Here is an 18671-nt window from a genome sequence, read left to right as displayed (position 1 = left end):
AACGCATATCGGTGTACACCGTCGCGTTGTAACGCGTGTGAAGTGAACATGAAATATAAATGAAATATTTTAAAGAGCAGGTTTTGGGTCGCTGATGACCGCGTGATTCGAAGGTTGTAAGCACGTGAATAATTAATCGTTGGGCAATTATTTTCTTACATTTGAAACTCCAAATATGCTAAAATTAACTTTAAAGTCAAAACTTTTGTCAGTGATCGAAAAACAGTCCGGAAGTTACCGAAGATGCTATGACGTCACATTCTCCGAAAACTTCGTGAACATTCGGAAACGGCGTGTGAACATTCGGAAACGGCGTGTGAAAAATGGCGAGATGCGAATCGGAGAGCGATTTCAGCGGCGATGAAATTGAGTGTTTTCATTCCGATATTGCCGAGGACGAGTCGGAGGATGATGGGAATTTATACTATGGAGTTTCTGGCCCTGAGCCATATAAATTTGAGCCACTTGCAAGTGCAAGAAAACGGCCTATTCCGTGTACAAGTGGCAGGACTGACTGCCAGCTCGGTGAGAATGGAAACCTCCCGTGGAGCAGACGGGCGAAAACTCGTTTGATCTTGATTTTCAGTACGAATACAAACAGTGAAAGCGTGGCCTCGCCATCCTTTTGACTTTTTGGGTTTTAAGCAAGAGGTGTCAGAAAAGTTACCACAGGCATAACTGGCTTGTGGCGGCCAAGCGTCAATAGCGACGTCGCTTTTTGATCCTTCGATGTCGGCTCTTCCTATCATTGCGAAGCAGAATTCGCCAAGCGTTGGATTGTTCACCCACTAACAGGGAACGTGAGCTCGCAAGAATAAGGTAAGTTTGGTGCAATTTGAGCTTTTATTTGTCGAGTTATGAATGTTTCAAGTTGAGGGCGCCTGGTGCGTATGGCCGCGGGCGCCTTGCCTAGATCTAGGCCGCGGCACTTTTTCCACAAAGATGAGGTTCAAAAATCATTTTTCATCCCAATAAAGGTTACCATCACATGCCTGACTTGTTAAGCTGTCGGATTATGTAAAGATTGTTTGTGGATGGCTGAATATTACAGTTTTGTGACTTTGAGAAAATAATTTTAAATAATGCCGTGAATTCCTGTGGTGAATTGAGATTTTTGCTTCGATCGACGTTGCGGGTTCGTTTTAAAGTCAATTCAAATTCTGTTTTCGGTTTTTTTAGTCGCTTCGGATGCTTAACACTCGGTAGTTGTGAAGTTTGTAAAATTCCGATATTTTATAAGGTTTATGTTCGATGGCGCGCAGGGCCTAGGGGTGCCTTGACGAGATGTTAGGCCGCAGCACTTTTTTTCCACAAAGATATTGTTTAAAAGGCAGGGAAAATTCGCCCGTTTTGTTTGTACAAATCTTATCCACTGCCAGGGAATGTTTGATTCCTTCGGGAATCGGTGGGAGCGATTACCCGTTTTCCAGCCATTTTCGCAAAACATGACCACACACGTATGAGGCATGATGTACAAATATCCAAATAACTTTGTTCTACAATAATTCAAAATAAAAAAGGATAATATAGACAGTTGCAAGCTCAAAAAAAGCGAAAGAACGGCCCGCTCAACTGGACAATTCTTCAATGAAAGAGTGAGCTTCCGCTTTGTTTTGGAGAACGTGACGTCACCATCCATATATGGGCACGCGGCTCTTTTTTTTTTTTCAACAGCCTCGAGAAATAACAACTTCGGAGTTAAATTTCATTAATTTCCCCAATAGTTGGGCAACCACAATAGTTTGCATCGAACTATTTAATGCACATATAATCACATTGATAAATTTTCAGAACATGTTTGGTGACCCGCAAACTGCTCTTTAAGTTTTCCTTTTGAAATGGAATTTTTGTCAAGGATGTAAAAAAAGCAGACCAAGAGAGGTTTTATTTCATATAAAACGGATGCAAACACATTGACGAGTGTTTATTTATAATTGCCTGATGCTTTGATTTCCATTGTTAAAAAATAAAATGAATAAATAAAATTACATTTGCGATTGCTAATTAAAACGACATCAGGTGATGCCGTTATACCTTCAGGAGAGCGTTTCAAATGTTCCTTCGCGTCTGTACCTGATCAAACCCGGTTCATCGTAGGCCGGCAATCCTGAAGCAAGCTTTACAGCGCTGTGTAGACAAGGGTTCCTTGGAGCAGATCACCGGTCGAGGAGCTTCCGGAACATTTCAAGTGAGTCTCAACGAGGAACCGGTCATTGCTTGTGCATCTTAGACGCGTGTTCATTCCCCTCCCTGTATTCCCATCTCTTCCAAAACTTATTTCCTCTTCCTTCCCTTCTCTCCTGCTGTCTTCCCTTCTCTTACCCATCCCATTTCTTACTTGTTTGTTTATTTATTTTGTTAGTTGTTGGCCTTGCCATCCAGCCAGCTACCCCCTCTGGAGGCCGCTATCTCGACCGCCATCATAGCCATGAATGAGCCCAAGTCGGCGTCGATGACCGCACTCAAGAAACTGTTGCAAAACGAGCCAGCTTTTCGTGGTATGAGCAACCGTGTCCGCTGCCATGCCGTGCGAGCTGTCACAAACAATTTGTGTGTGTGTGTGTGTGTGTGTGTGTGTGTGTGTGTGTGTGTGTGTGTGTGTGTGTGTGTGTGTGTGTGTGTGTGTGTGTGTGTGTGTGTGTGTGTGTGTGTGTGTGTAAATCGTTGAAGTAAAGTTTGCTTTTATGGACACTATGTACTCATCTGAGATCCTTTGCTTGGTTTCCACACCTTGGTTTTTTTTTAATTCCAAATGGATTTCTGAGTTGGTGCGTTGCCATCCATTTATAGTGCCCAACTGTGTGGACGTCGTCCTGCAGTTGGGTTACTTTTTTTTTCTTTTCTTTTTCATTGGGAGGTTGGTGGCAGGATTTGCACTCCGGCCACCGTAAAACCTTTCACTCCGCAAAACATCCTAAAAATGCAAAGAAAACTGAAAACCCACTCCGTGGGACTACCTCCTGTGCAGCTCCCCTTCACAGGGCAGCTTACCAGATGACGGGATTGGGGACAGGCAAAGCCTTCAGGACCCCCACTCTTTGGTAGGAGGAAAAACACGGGGTAACCTTCCCGGGTTGGATTGTGGTTGTTGGTGTGTGTCTGGGTGGTGCTGAGGTATCCTCCGCCAGACTGCTGTCTCCTTGGCTTAATCTGAGGTGGTCCCTTCAGATGGGTGCCTGGAATGTCCCATCTCAAAGAGAGGATGATCACCTGTCTCTTATCATCTGCGCTCAAGCGTTTGAACGTTGCAGAACTCTTTGAGGTTCGGAGACCGCATTGCGGCGAGATCATGGCGGGTGGTTCCACCTACTATTGGTCTGTTCGCTCTGATGGTTACCATGCCCAAGGAGTTGCTGAACCTGTGTCCAATAAGCTGATTCCAATGGTAATTGAGGTAACACCGGTCAACGAGCGTATTATGAGATTAAGGATTCGTCACTCCTTGGGTGTCATTTCCCTGGTCTCTGTTTATGCTCCGACTGAGGTGAGTGATCTCACCGTGAAGGATGCATTCTATGCCACGCTCGAGTCTGTGGTTGATCAGTGCCCCAGTAGAGATACTCTTCTCGTCTTGGGGGTTTCAATGCATCAACTGGAACTGATAGGGATGGTTATGAGACGTGTGTTGGAACTCACCGGATAGCGAAGAAGAATTTTTGTCTCTCAAGGGACACTGGATACCATTGACCAGAGTCGCAGGGCCAGGCTGAACTGTTCAGGGAGCTGAGGCGTAAAACTGTACGTGCACTGAGGGTGGACAAGGAGGCCGATGTGTGAGGTAGTAGAGCATCACCTGTGATCAAGTGATTCTCATCCTGCTTACAGGAGAATTCGCGCTTTGCGTTCCTCCAAGCCCATCTCTCGGTGTACTGCAGTTGGATCAGAGGGTGGTGGGCTCATGACAGAGGAGTCCGAAGTGATGGTCCGCTGGGCCGGTTACTTAGAGCTGCTGTACCAGGCTAATCCACCAACTGTCGAGTTGGATGTCAGAGGTGTTACAATCCCTTTTGCTGACCCTCCAATCAACTGTGATCGACCTTCGTTTGTGGAAACACGGGCTGCGGTGAACCGGTTGAAATGGGGTAAAGCTCCAGGGATCTGTGGCATTCATGCTGAACTTCTCAAGGCTGGTGGAAATGCTGCACTCATGTCGTTGCATGCAGTTCTTTGCTGCCTGGAACACAGGCATCATCCCAACTGCCTGGAAGAGGGGCCTTGTTGTCCCTCTCTGGAAAGGGAAGGGTGATTGCCAGGACTGCAACAACTACTGAGGAGGGGGTGATGCTGCTCTCAGTACTGGGCAAAGTCCTTGCTTCGGTAGTTCTTGAGAGGGTTTGCCACCATCTGCTTGATCACCAGCGTCCAGAGCAGTCAGGCTTTACACCAAAGAGGTCAACGATCGACCCTATCCTTGGTCTTCGAGTCCTCACCGAATGCAGACGAGAGTTTCGGCAGGGGCTGCTTGCAGCCGATGTTGATCTCTGTAAAGCGTTTGATTCAGTGAATCGGGATGTCCTCTGGAGGATTCTTGGTCACGGCAGAGGATGGAATCATCAGCCAAGAAATCAAGAGGATTTTCAAGAGTCAGAGAGATCATTGATGAAAATTAGGAATAGGACTGTGCCCGGTGCTGTCTAGCCTTGACGAGTAGAGCAGATGGACGAAATCAACCTTTTGTTGATTCAATCAATTGTTTGAACATTCTCATACATCTCCATTAATGATAGAACGCTGCCAAATCTTCTATTACCAAAAAGAGAGGTGTGTGCGTGTGCACCTGCCTGTAACGCTTTATTCTAAAGGGTTCCCGCCGTCGTAGAATAATAAAAAATGGTAAGGTTTGAAAGGTAATAACACTGGTCAACAAAATCTAACTTTTTGGGAGTTTTTTTTTCCTCTCATCAAAGATGTCATCACTTTTCTTGATGAGTTTCGCACGCTGATTCCAAATATGTTTTTGGTTTTTTTTTCCTCGAGCACGTCGAGTTTTTTTTCGGTCTCCATTGGCAGTCGCCGGTAGCATCATGTTTTGGAGTTGTCCGTACGTACGTCCGTCCGTGTGAATTTTTGTTTTTCACTGCAACCGCTTCTCCGATTGATGCGAAATGTTTTTTTTGTTTTTTTTTGAGTTTCACTTTTTACATCCTCATTGGGCCTCACAGATGGATATGCAACATGTTTGTGAAGTACGCAATGCTGTCTTCTGATTTAAACAAATCGGTGAAGCGATTGGTCAGCACGGCGAGTCGCAATAAATATGTAAAACATGCGGAGTGTCTGATCACGGACATGAAGAACTAATCCCCAAGACATTAACCCTTCAATCAGTTCACTGGATGTGAATGTTTGAGTACTGCAGAACCCTGATCATACTAGCCGCTGTATTATGGGCTCTTTGCTTTTTGCAGAGGAAGTATATGCACGGACATGTTGCCGAGTTCATGCATATCTCGTGTGGTGGCGAAAGGTTTACGCGTGGGCCTGCGTGGAACTGTCCCTTTTGCTTGCAGGTTACATGCTCAAGCGAAGCCTGAAGAAGTTGATGGGACAGGGATGGGTGACTCGGATCTCCGGAAAGGGTTTCAGTGGATCGTTCCAATTGGCGTACCCTTACTACCCGAGGTACGTGTCGAGTTCTTTAAATCGCGTGCGATGCCATTGTCAAGCGGTGCTGCAATGCATGTGGTCACATCGTCGACTTGTCCTTTACGCACACAGCCCAGATGTGCTGTCGATGGAGGATGGCCGGGAGCAAGTTGTTGATTCCGATGGCCAAAGCGAACAGCAAACTCGAGAGAAGTACCAGTAAGCCTGCCTCAACATATGTCTGTTGCTGATCGTACAATGTTTCTGTTTGTGTTGTGATGTTTGGGTTCGTATAAATGCCTCGAGCCCTCACGATGTCTGTACGACCGGCAAGTGAAAACGCAGGATGACATCTGCACTTGCACTAAAGACCATCATTAAATAGCGTATCGTTGTAGCCATAAGGAACCGCCTGAATACAGGGACACGATGATGTTTGAAACTTGCATTCGCTTATTTGTACACAACTCCTGGGTGATGATTCACGTCATTTCTGTGGTGCACCACAGTTACTGCTGATGCGGTGCTCCTGGAGATGAGTCAAAATTTGCTAATGCGTTACATTGCCTTCATGGAATTCGGTACGTTATAATTTTGCCTCTTTTTTTTTTTTTTTTTTTTTTTTGGATACCTTTGCCCAGTGTCAAATATTCTATTCCCACTACGTAGTTACATATCGTAGGACACGTCCGTAATAAAGTGCGTGGCATCGAAATTCATCGTTTGTCCGATTTTACATGTCTTGTTCCGAAAAACGTTGATTCCGATGCACTGGTTTTGTGACGTCCTGATAGAACGCATTTGCATACCCCTAGTAGCCGTACTCGCATACGTCTATTGGAATATTAATCGCCTTTCCCCCAGAGAATATGTTCAGAATCCTTTGTTCTGCAACGCGTTTCGCCGGAAAGATCGACGAATTGCTCGTACGGAGCGGTTTCCTCGGTTCACGTGCGTAATATGTGTCCGTCAAAGTTTCACGGGGGAGCGTAAATTATGATAAACTTTACTATTTAGCTGCATTGCAATAAAGATATCAATTATATGTATTACTTCGTAATTGTAGTATACCGATCTGCATGAATCGCCTCAATTGATGGCCGATCGTGCAAAAAAACACCCGACGAAACTGATGATGCAGGTCTGTCAATTTCTTACGCACGTGAAAGTGGTCTGCAGGTCACGTGAACGTGGTACAACAGAAGTGATGACGCTATAGACGTGTGCCTAGTGGCTCTGCACAAACAACACGTCATTGTTTTCCGATGAAGAAGCCCGTAATGGCCGTGATATCTCTGCTATTATGTGAAAAACGGCATTTTATCCCCTCATATTTCGGTCAAACCTGACGCACGTTAACCCCACTTTTTTGGCAAACATTCTATATTTTCTTCCTTTTCCATTGACTGGAAGCGTTTATAATGAGTGAAACCCAAAAATGTGGTATCAAATGATTCCAGAAGTGACGAATTGAGCGAAATTATTTGAATATGATTTTTCTGACCGGCTGTCACGCTTTTGTAACGCATTAGCAAATTTCGACTCGATACTCTCGCTGGCTGGCCGTGGAATCAAACCCACACCGATGCAATGCAACAGGGCTTTGCACACCCCACCACCAAGCTGAACAGATGTGTCAATAATTTGAGACTGACTTCATGTTTCTTCACTGTAAAGTTTGGGTAGTAAGTGAAGACCAGGCCTTGTATTACCCTCACTGAAATGTGGGAAAGGGAAGAATAGTTAGCATGAGCAAAGGTACCCGGGCAACACCGGGTCCTTCCTCCCACTCTTCTACCACTCCCTCCCCTCCCTCATCCCACCCTTCCCTTTCCCCTCCCTCACCTCTAACTTGCCACTTGTGTCGATCTGCCTTCTGAGGGAAGAATTCATCGACATGGCCAAAATAAGTCATGGTATCGATGTTCATCCTCATCGCCATGTAATGAATCTGGGGTGTGTACAGTTACCAAGTTTCTTGTGGAGCGCTCATCAAGTGATTTAGGGCACTCCACTCAAAACCATTGATGAGGAACGGCTGGCTTGGCAAGCACTATTTGGTAACTGTACACACTCCTGGACATCTTGACAGCATACAAAACAATACATACAGAATCGTGACTATTTTCAATGTATTGCCTTGTTCTTGTACCTTGTTCAGTTTTCAACACAGTTTTCATTTTTAAAATGTACCTAAACTCAGAGGTGATATTGAGTGGACGTGTACGTGTACATAAAAACTTTTAAAAGAAGTTAAAAATATCAAAAACAATCTCTCGAATATCCCCGGCCTCCCGACTAATTAATTATGTGTTTGTATTTTATCATGTAAATACGGAGAAGGAGGCCTTGTAAATCACAGCCTTGCTTAAGAATCGCTAATTAAATTAATTTTTCAGATTTCAACACTTATTTAGTCTTAGAGTTGCGATCCTTAAATCTGAACACAGATTTTGATTATATACTTTTAATTAGTGCATGAGAGTACATGGTTCCTCGGCAAGGCATTTTTTGAGCAGGCCTAAACAAAATGGTGGCTTGAGACCCCTGGGAGGGGAAAGTAAGGCTGACCAAGGGTGTGCAAGTTTTTGTTTTTTCATGATGAGCACCCTGTTCATTTATCTTCAAAATGGGGGGTGTTTACATTTACCCAGATATCCAGTTTGCATTCATGCACTCCGTTGCAGTTCCCTGAGTATGCTTGCAAGGTTTTGGGTTGCTAGGTGTCATGGTTTTTGAGTTATTGAGGACACACACACACACACACACACACACACACACACACACACACACACACACACACACACACGGCACTTCTTGAATATAGCAAATAAAGGAAATCTTCTGATATCGCAGGGGTTAGGTTCCTGGAAAATGCCGTGATAGTTAAAACCACGATCGTGGAAACCAAGGGCCAATGGGAAGAGGGGGAGGTTCAGTTCCTGGATTCGAGAAAATATCGAGGAAGATCGAGAGCAGCCAGAAATACACATTACAATTGAAATAAACAATATATATATATATATATATATATATATATATATATATATATATATATATATATATATATATATATATATATATATATATATATCCTCTTAACATTGAAATAAATCTGTAAATGGTGTAAATTCAACAAAAACACGAGAGTTTTAGCTTTTCAATTTATTACAAGAATCGAGCTGGGTGAGGGTAAATGCATTACGTTGCCATTCTAACTGTACTCTGCTGTAAATAGAAAACACAAGACTTAAGGCCCGGTCACATCTTGACGTTTTAGCCAGCGATGGCAACGTATTAAAATGTATGTAAAACGCTGACTTACGTTGAACTTTTGATGTTTTTTTTTTAAAAGATTCGGACGTATTCATAGCGACTTGGTCTTATGTATAACGCATTGGTAACGGACACAGAACGTTTCGTGTTGTTATAGATGACTTATACCAACGAATGCTGAACCTGTTGTTGGCCTACACAACCGATGCCCAACGATAGTCTAACTTAGGCATAGCGCGTTGCATGCATCGCCGACGATGTCGTGACGTAGCCTATTAAAAGGCTGACGCACAACGATTCGAATCATAACTGCCGTAGAAATGGAAGGGACAACATCGCGGTCACACCTTGGCGATCTTGCCAGCGTATGCCGACCTAAGAAAAATGTGTCTAAAACGTTGGGGCACGTCAAATACGGTATGAGTAAGTTTGGTATACGTGAGTAGAACGCTAAAGTACGCTATCATACGTCGTAGTAAGTAGAGTACGTCACGAAATTTTAAACATGTTCACAATTTTTGGATGTACTCGGCGTATGATACACGTTCCGCATGCGATGGGGATAAGTTTTACACACGTCCACAAACGCTACTTATAAGCTACTCATAAGTCGAAACACGTCGCGGTAATGTCTTTTTTACGCGAAACTTATTTCTAACTTGTGTTTGACGTGCTTTGAACCAATTCTTTACGTAGTCCCAACACACATCGACGTATGTAGCCGTATTCCAATGATGTCTTCCGGTCGACAAAAAAAAAAAAAATGAACGTGTTTCTAGCTAACAACTGCCATATAAAGACGTGTTCCCAGCGGTTTTGGGAATTGGTATATAAAAGGGGAACCCAACAGTGTTGTCGATGTCCATGTCAGCAGTATCAGTATTAGTATTAGTAGTAGTTTGTTCATGTTGGCAGTAGTAGGTGAGTGTGAGGGGGAGGGTGTGGGTTATGATGGATCGTCCTTGCGTCCGCGTGTCCACGGGTAGGAGACATCTTTTCACCATTGTTCGAAGTTCTTCGCGGCTAATTTTTTATGGGGCTTTTTGAGCTATAGCTTGTTTTTACTATTTAGGTCGATTCATAATGGATTGGACAAATGCACAATGAACTAATAATGTGCATAGAGCGCTTTGATTACTTATAGATACGATATACCAACGAATAATTATCGTGAAGCCGGCGTTCACAAACTATGCCCAACGATAGCCTAAATTATCCGTATCGTGTGGCAGTTTATCTTTGCCGGTGACGTAGGGTTTGCTATTCATAGGCTGCCACTCAACGATTTAAATGGCTGCATCTCCACTATTGAAAGTAGACGCTTGCGCTCAACAATTGGATTTTTTTTACACTCAACGACTTTTAAACAGTACCACTCAGCTATTTTCATTGTTTACAATGAACGATTTAAATTGCTGTCACTCGCCTTTGTTTTTTGACGCTGGGGTTTTGAAATTTGAAGCGTTTCTTCTGAACGTGTTAAAACGCTCAAACTCGACTATTTTAAATAGACGCTGCCGATGGACAATTGGAATCATAGCCAAGCTAGACATCGAAGTGTGAACATCCTCGTCATGCCGAAGAAAAGTTTGAAGAATGCTGCAAATAAGTGTCCTGGCCGTGGCCGTGGACGCTGACGCAAGGACGATCCATTATACCGACGTCTTTCAGCCTATGAGTAACGTAAAAGTAACGTCTGTCGACGTGTGGCAACGATCGCGTAACGTGCCAACAACACGTTAATCATAGGTTAGAAATAAGTTTCGGGTACGCTAAACATTACCTCGGCGTGTCTCAACTTATGATTAACTTACAAGTAGCATGTGTTGACGTCTGTCAACGATCGCAGACCGTGCATACAACTTGTGGCCAGCGTAGCGGAACGTGTGAGTCATACGCCGGCATACGTCGTGAAATTTCAAGCATGAAAAAATTTGAGAACAACCAAAAAGTACAACGTTTAAAGCCAGCGTACAACGACGTATGGCAGTGTTTTTCAGCGTGTTCTCAATGGTATCAAAACTTACCCATAACGTATTCAACGTGTGCCAGCGTTTTAGAAAAAAAATTCAAAAATCGGCATACGTTGGCTAAAACGTCAAGGTGTGACCGGGCCTTTAGCTCGGAGATGCTGCTGCTGCTGCTGCTGCTGCTAATGGGGGGGAGGGTGGAGGTTAGAAATATGTAGACGTGCAACTTGCGATGGCTGTTGGATCATCAGAAATACGACGAAGGCGCCTGTTGCAGTGTCACATCAAAGAAGGGTAAAACGATCCTCCGCCACCTTGAACCAGAGCACATCTTCCCTGCTTGGACAGGAAGGTACAAGATGGCATCCTCTTGCAAAATAATCCCGTCTCTGGCGTTAAAAACCTGCTTCAGCATAAATCCCTTCGCCTCGATTTGTTCCACGAGCCATGATTGAACTGGAGCCTTCGGCCCGGGTTCCTCATGGAAACGTTGGTAAAGGTCCACTCAAAGGCTTCTTTTTTGTTGTACGTACGTTTTTGTTGTACGTTTGTTTTTGTTGTTGTTGTTTAGTCCTCGATTCAAGTATCAAGTGCTTTTTCCATTCTTTCAATATGAGGTTCACGGGATTGGAACGAGCCTTTTGCGCTTTGCTGGCAGGCACACCTGCACGGATATTTGACTCTCGTTTACACACAGTTGATTCATCGATCCAGTAATGGTGGCCCACAGATGCCGCACTTTCACTTCTTGCCGACGTATCCAATAACTCGATTTCTTCGCACAACGTCGTAAACTTTCTCTGCCTTTTGGCACAATTACTTACTTTTGTCCGTTTTACGTTTGGGCGCCATTATTAACTATTGTGTGTCTACTCAATTTTGTAGATCTAGTATTACAAGATCTCCGAATGTAATTTCCTGTTCAATGATTCAGAATTAAATTTTGCTTCGTTCCCGTATGCTGGTGTGATTACTACAATTAACGGTGCACGAGAAACAGCAAAAGGCTCGTGATGAGGAAATCACACACACTTGTGCAAACAATGACTCCTCTCGATTCAAAAACCACGATTGGTTGAAATTAAATACCGCGATGAGGAAATCGGAACACGATTCGTTAAAAACCCGCAATATTGAAACTCACCATAATTTGAAGCTTTACTGACGAGAATATTGAGATGGTGGGGGGTGGACAGGTTGGGTGAGTGACAAAGACGAACTGATTAGATTTAGGTGAAGATCCGGATCTTCACCATTGAGAGATAGGGCCAAAAACGATATCGCACCCGATATGGTCTCGTGGATCAGGCATTACGTGGTGGAGGTGTGCGCTCTACCAAGTGCTCTTCTAGTTTTGAAGTGTGGCAGTCTTGCACATGAGAAGTGTAGTAGGCTTCATTGCTCTTACTTTCATTCTTTATCCCCTCGCAGATCGACGGGCAAAACGTCCCGCCAGATTGCCATGGTCAAGAACAAGGATGCGACCACCGAGCGCGTCGTCTCGAAGAGGAGCAGCAGGGTGCGCAAAGCCAAGGCAGTTGCTCATAAGAGCAAAAGCAAGAGCGTCGGCGCCAAAGCCGCCGTGGCCGCACGCTTGAAGCCAGGAGTGCGGCCGGGCATGCGGCGACGCAGCCGTAAGTAATTGTGGAGCAGGGCTTTGGGAGGTGGTGAGAGTTTGGCAACGTTTTCATTGAGACCTGTTGCACTTCCTTTCTGGAGTTTACCAGCACAGCACAGTGTGGATCAAACCCCTCAACCCCAGACCGATCGGTTTACCGGCCCTTGTGATCGCATTGCTTATAACAGCAATAAAATGGATGAAAAGGAGATGTTCCAAAAGTGAAGAAGAATCTCGTGCTTTTGGTATCGTAATCGCATTTATTGAACTTTATTGCCATGATGAGTGATTTCTCAAATGTAGTCTTGTGTAGTAGTGTGAGTCCAGTGGCCTTGTGATTAGGGAATAAAGAAAGACAGGTTGTGCGGATTGACACCAGAAAGTTTCTCGTATGCACTTTGCTCTCGTTCCGGGGCGGCACGACCCTCGAGCGAACTGTGACCGATCGAGTGCACGTTCGGGATTGAAAGCAGTGGGTGTCGGCAAAGCTTCCCTCCTACTTGGTTTTGGGTGATGATGACAGCCTTTTTCATTCAATCGATCGGCTGCACGAGTGAGATGCTTAAACTGCCCTCTGTTTCCTCCATCATAACGTAAAAGTGTGAAATTGCAGTTCCGTGCAAGACCATAAAATAATTTGATTTGTGTACTAAACAATAACGGACCACCTCACCGATCTGTGGCAAATTTTAACCTCTCTTACGCAAGTCATCACGTGTGGTTTTGTTCACCCAATCCCCGCCCGCTTGGGCCATCGTTTTGCACCAACTGCTACCTAGCGCAAGGTGCACGCGTTCGGCTCCGTTGGACAATTTCATTCGGATGTTGAGTCTCGTGGAAGAACCAGATTGAATGCAAATGAATGTCTGTTTGGGGAGACCCCCGGGACCCATGAGGTTTTACCGGACATCTGATTGAAAGGGGGGGGGGGGTTCCACATCAATGTACATACTTATTTTTGAGGGATTGGACAAGTGATTTGAATTTGTTTTTTTTTTAATCAATTTTGATGGACAAGAAAGAGAAAATAAGAAATGGATTTGTGATGCAGTTGTGCTCTGCTGAGTCTCCTCCAGAAACGTGAACCAATGAAATAACACACGGACTCATACCAGTTCCATTTCCAAATTTATTTTGTTCTCGGTCGAGATTCCTGCCCATCTACGTACTTTTAACTTTGTTGACTGGTAGTGACTTAGTCCGCCGAGAAGGTTCCGAGTTTCAATGGTTCCTTTACCGACACGAATCATGTGTACGTGACCTTGCTCGTCCATGACATCTGTTCTTTCCTTTTAATCATGTTCTTCCATAATTGTTGCTTGTTGAAGTCGAAGGCCCATGGTTGTCACAACGGATGCAGCCGGAAGCTGTGGAATACACTGTATGATATTGCCTGGGGGGGGGGGGGGGTGGTCAGAATTGCTGCACATGAGAAGTTGAAGATAAACTTCACCCAGGCAATCCATGATGATCTGATTGAAGGGAGTTGTTGCCGGATCGGTGCAAAGGCATCGTGGAATCGATCGACCGGTCCGCCCGGTTTCATCAGCGAAAGTGCGTCGATTGCCGCCGCGCTGCTCCTCGGCCATTATCGTACAGTCATTCCCCATGCTTACGCACTTTTCCTGCGTTTCCTTTCGGCTGCGGTGATGCTCATCGGATGCAGGGGCAAGATGCCTCCCAGCCCTGTCGAACAAAGATGGAGGGAAAGGTTGGTTTTTAGTGCTTGGGTACCAGCTGTGCACAATCTTTGGAAAATTTTGATTTTTATTTTATTTGTTTTGATAACTGTGATTTGAACACGAATATTTTCCCAGTGTTTTATCTCTTGTTCACAAAGGCATGTATTTGAATTAAAGTTCCTGTAGTAACATGGTGTGGCTTGTTGATGTTAGCTCCAGGGTATTTGCTTTGGAGCGATCTACTTCATATTTCCTGTGGAATCTTCATCTTAAGAACACAACCACTATCAAAGAATCCACCATTGTGGGGGGCAAGGACAAATTGATTCGATTTTGGTGAAGATCTAGATTTGGATATGAGAATTATTTAATTAATAAAGTGATTCTTCACCATGACAGATCGGGCCAAAAACGATGTAGTACCGTATAGCATGATATTTCAAAAAATGTATTGGGCCCGATATGTTCTCGTGGATCAGGTATAAGGTGGCGGAGGTAGGCGCTCTACCGCGTGCCCTTCCAGTTAGCCCTTTTATGCTGCAGAATCTCGGAAGTATCTCAAATTCAACCCCACCGCCACCTCTGCAAACCCTGGACTTTTCACATTACACTTTTCTTCCCGGGTGGGGGGAAAATGTTTTCGAGCTGCTACCCCAGGGTGACTGGGGATGGATCCCAGAATGTTCCCGATTTTAAAGGGCAGCACCACGATGCCCCAAATTTGTCATTACAATGGTCCAGGTGGATTTGTGTGAAGGAATGCAAATTTGTTACAATCTCACAGTGAGCCTTTCGTTCAACACAAACGCTGATCCTCTTCGTCATACTTTTGGGATTTGTAATTTGAGCACCAGTCATGTCGAATGACACAAAGCTAACCTTTTAAATTGTTAACTCCAAAAGGTATTTTTCTATACCGCAGGACACAAAACCACATTCTTGACTGATCCACCCTTGCGTACGTACCAAGGATCTTCGCCACAGGCAACGTCACTTCGGCCCCGCTCCCAAGCCAGCGTTTGATTCCATTGACATTCACTGCGACGAGTCTCTCGCCTTCACTATTGGGCATCGGGTCGTACGATCCCAGGTTCTCGATGTATGGACCGTCGCGGGCTCGGCGTCTGTTCGCCACCACCAACTGAGAATGCAGGGAGAGGATGCTCACTGAGCCTTCACGAGAACCATCGAACAAGCAACATGAAAACTCGATGCTCGTGACAAACATCAAATGACACTTTCCATCCATTTACTGAAATATTTTCTCCGACACCACACACACACAGTTCCTGCTGTGGGTCCATACACCATTAAAGGTCCCATGACACTCAAAACTTTCTGGTTATTTATATATTTACTTGACCTTCCTAGTGAAGAAATCACCCATGTTTCTTTTTTAAAATCAACAATGGGATCATTAGACCAATATTTCAAACATTTGTAGTGCTTTTCACAACTTGCTATGCCCCGTCCCTCAAAAAAAGTTGAGTGCAGCGAACCGCAGGTCACGTGACCGTTGACGTCATCTCCAGAACGCGACTCGCTCAGAGTGGATTGATTAGACGTCGCGCGCCGTATAAAGTACGTACAAATGCATTGTGCACATGTGTTTGTTTGCTATCTCACTGATCGTCTTAATTCCTGTGATTGTTTCGTGGAAAAGAAATTCTGCTTCTGAGCCGTGTTTGCACAACAATCACGAGGCAATTATTTATCCCTTCACTACCTTGTCGTAGTCGTTTACAAATCCAATACATGTATGCACAATAAAGGACTATACCATGTCCACAAAAATATTAAATGTGACTGGTGAACCTTTCCATTAAAAAAAGAAACGTACAGGGACATAAAAGTAAAATACTAAAGATATTAATATTGCATCATTTCAAGGTGCAAGGAGGTAATTTTTAAATCAAACAATGTGGAAAAACCTGCACCCACATTTTGCAGCTTATTGAATTGTTCGTTGAAACCAGCCTGCTGGGATAGGTACGATTCCACATACATGCAAGCCAGGTACGGCTGCACTCGACATGCATGGGTTTATTCTAAAGTGAAGGTACTGCTTCCATTGGCTTGCTATTCATTAACAATTGGCCAAAATGCTGTAATAAATGAACGGGGAAAAATATGTTGGCACAACTATGAAAGACAAATTTATCTGTCCTATGACACGGCCTCATAGCCTCGGGACTCTTACGCATTGACTTGTACATTGTGTGCATGCTAATACAAGTTACTTGTCAACTCTCGAGTCTAGACTAGTCCGATAAATCCGTCGTCCGTCCGACTCGTCTGATAAATCTGACGTGCTGTAGCTTTCTTTTATTATTCTCTTTTCTTCATTGTTTTCTACTGGCGCTACATGATGACAGTAAGAAGAAAATAAATAAAAATGCAACAGAACGTCAGATTTATCGGACTACTCCAGACAATTGTCACAAGGTGTGTTCTTGCACACAAGTTTTCATCGCATTCGGACAGCGAGATTGCTTCGTTTTATGCGCGGAGAGATACGGCCGATGACATGCGCCGGCCTTGCTTGCGATTCATTCGCCGCGGTGCAACATGTCCACTGCGCTGTGCTGCGCTGGTCACGTCACCTCACTAAAATATTTCTGACATCGAGCAGTATGCAAGTCGAATTTACATTATTGAATTACAAATAGGATTGAGTCGAACCAGTTGTTATTGCCAAGTCTTCCTTCGATGTCCTCCCGATCATCATGAACTCCGGGAATTTCATCGCCATTTTCCTCTGCTTGTCCTGCTTCGGGCTCGAACTGCTAAGGCCGTATTCCATTTCCAGCTGCCTGAACTTCACCTCCCGCGACTACGTTATCCGACAATTCTCCATGTGATTCAGACCAAAATCCTTCGTTTCTCTCACACTCACTGTCGCTACCAGACAAATCAAAGTCCATGCCATCCATTATTCAAAACCAAATGTTTGATTTTTTTTAAAGCAGAAATGAACGAAGCGTTTGAGTCGACCAATCGAATGTGGAAATGGCCATGGGACAAGATGTCGGGATGGATGGAGATCGAAATCCCCCTCACCTTGTAAAACGGTCTGTTGGTGCAACCACCCAAAGCGAATCTCAGAATTATCCGTCGTTTAACAGCTTCCCTGAACAAAGCTGAACCTGGAAACACACAAACATGCCCGTAATATAAATAATCATTTTAACACCATTTAACTTACGATCTTCAGATTATATTTGCGGCGGAGGAGCGCTCCTTCATTCTGTCACCCGCTTCGGTACAACATCTACATCATTCACCAATCGGTCTAAAGTCATCTCTGGTACTTCGTCGTGGGTTGGGTATGATCCACGGCTGGCACGGTAAAAGGGGTTTACGGATCGCGTTTAACCCCCAAGCGTGGATCTTCGTAGTTACAGTTGATTCCGATGGTTCCTGGGGCCTTGCCAGTCCTACCAAGGGGCCCCTGGTCCAGGACGACCGGTATGTGCTGCCGACGTCACAGAGCTCAGCGATTTCCCAACTCCACTGATGTCTCCCGAAGGTTTACTGTTCTGCACATCACGTCTCATGTCGTTGTGACGTGTACGATCCCACATGAGACGGACACACCATGTTACACACCTTTCCCCCCCCCTCCCCCCAAGGTTAAATGACACTTTGCACAATCAAAACACGTTCTCAGGTTCAAATGCTTCTCGACCTTTCTCCTGTTCGACTGTTTTGAACGTTCTTCATTGTTCAACGAACTGGTTACTCCACCAATGTGACCTTTATGAACTGGTCGTGAGCGAACAGCCAATTGTGACGTCAACGCAAATACGTCTTTGGATTCACCCCTTGGGGTTTTCTAAACCAAACCCCCCAAACACAGCAGCTTGTTGGGGATCAAAACGAGGGCCATGACGTCACAATCAGACGCCATCTATTTATGACGTACGCAAATATGGTGGAGCTTTGACCCCTCCCCCCAATTCCCTCTCCCCTTATCAATGCTACTCCCTTTACTCAATCCTCCGTTCTTCAAAATCGATTCCATTGAAGTGAGCCATAAGTGTGATCACGTACACAAATGCACCATCTTGTGTCGCTTATCCTCGTTTTCCTGATTCGATCTGAAGAGAGAGCACAAACACGGTTTAATCTGAATTCGGTGAAAGGAAATCAAAAAACTACTTAAAATCGCAGCATTTGTCCTCCCAGGGACGTTTGGCTCACTAAATAGATCTCACGTGCGACAAACGACGAAACAGCACGTTTCACTGACGTCACTTCCGCTTTACTTTATACTTTCTTACTTCCGCGTCACCAAAAGGGTTTGTGGCCGCATAACACGAAACATCACTTCCACACTTCATTTGATTGTATCCGGTCTGGCTTTAAAAATAAAAAATAAAAAAAAATAACCGGATGTTTCTACCGCTTACTACACCACCACGGACACCATGCATTGCAGAAGAAGACACCTCGGCAATGATTGCGTTCACATTGGAGTCGTTGATCTCGATACAAGTTACAACAGAATAAATTCACACACATATTCGTTAAAGTAAA

At 44.5% G+C, this 18671-nt stretch overlaps 2 protein-coding genes across 5 annotated transcripts in view; one reads left to right on the top strand and one right to left on the bottom strand.

The window, feature by feature from the left end:
* The window catches only part of HP1BP3 (heterochromatin protein 1 binding protein 3), a 28054-nt gene extending 13733 nt beyond the window's left edge, over positions 1-14321 (top strand). For both annotated transcript variants that reach the window (XM_085862824.1, XM_085862823.1), the window contains 5 exons: positions 2098-2188; positions 2363-2498; positions 5511-5622; positions 5719-5805; positions 12264-14321. In XM_085862824.1, coding sequence (XP_085718950.1) covers positions 2098-2188; positions 2363-2498; positions 5511-5622; positions 5719-5805; positions 12264-12474 — 637 coding nt within the window. In that variant the 3' untranslated portion in view covers positions 12475-14321. The remainder of the gene's footprint in view (positions 1-2097; positions 2189-2362; positions 2499-5510; positions 5623-5718; positions 5806-12263) is intronic.
* On the bottom strand, positions 13566-18448 carry MRPS16 (mitochondrial ribosomal protein S16). Of its 3 annotated transcripts, none has more exons than XM_085862871.1 (5): positions 18350-18448; positions 18186-18232; positions 17193-17278; positions 15099-15273; positions 13566-14136 (listed from the first exon to the last, which is right to left on the bottom strand). In XM_085862871.1, exons 2-5 carry the CDS (start codon positions 18196-18198, stop codon positions 14063-14065), a joined length of 348 nt encoding a protein of 115 aa, XP_085718997.1. In that variant the 5' UTR covers positions 18199-18232; positions 18350-18448; the 3' UTR covers positions 13566-14062. The 3 variants fall into 3 exon arrangements, with proteins under 3 accessions (XP_085718997.1, XP_085718995.1, XP_085718996.1); XM_085862869.1 differs by having other exon boundaries at positions 18336-18440; XM_085862870.1 differs by having other exon boundaries at positions 18186-18354.
* Between the last annotated feature and the right edge of the window lie 223 nt (positions 18449-18671).

This window comes from Eptatretus burgeri, chromosome 17 (assembly GCF_056783735.1).
Source record: "Eptatretus burgeri isolate ZD-2024b chromosome 17, Ebu_testis_v1, whole genome shotgun sequence".
NCBI lineage: Eukaryota > Metazoa > Chordata > Myxini > Myxiniformes > Myxinidae > Eptatretus > Eptatretus burgeri.
Note: the sequence above shows the minus strand (reverse complement) of the source record. Positions and strands in the feature narration are given on the sequence as shown.

Excerpts from the sequence above, each read along its gene's own strand:
- MRPS16 (XM_085862871.1), bottom strand. Across the intron at positions 15,274-17,192 it reads CCAACAGACCGTTTTACAAG|TTGGTGGTGGCGAACAGACG; the intron begins GTGAGGGGGATT and ends CTGCATTCTCAG. Across the intron at positions 14,137-15,098 it reads GCCTGTGGCGAAGATCCTTG|GGCTGGGAGGCATCTTGCCC; the intron begins GTACGTACGCAA and ends TTTGTTCGACAG.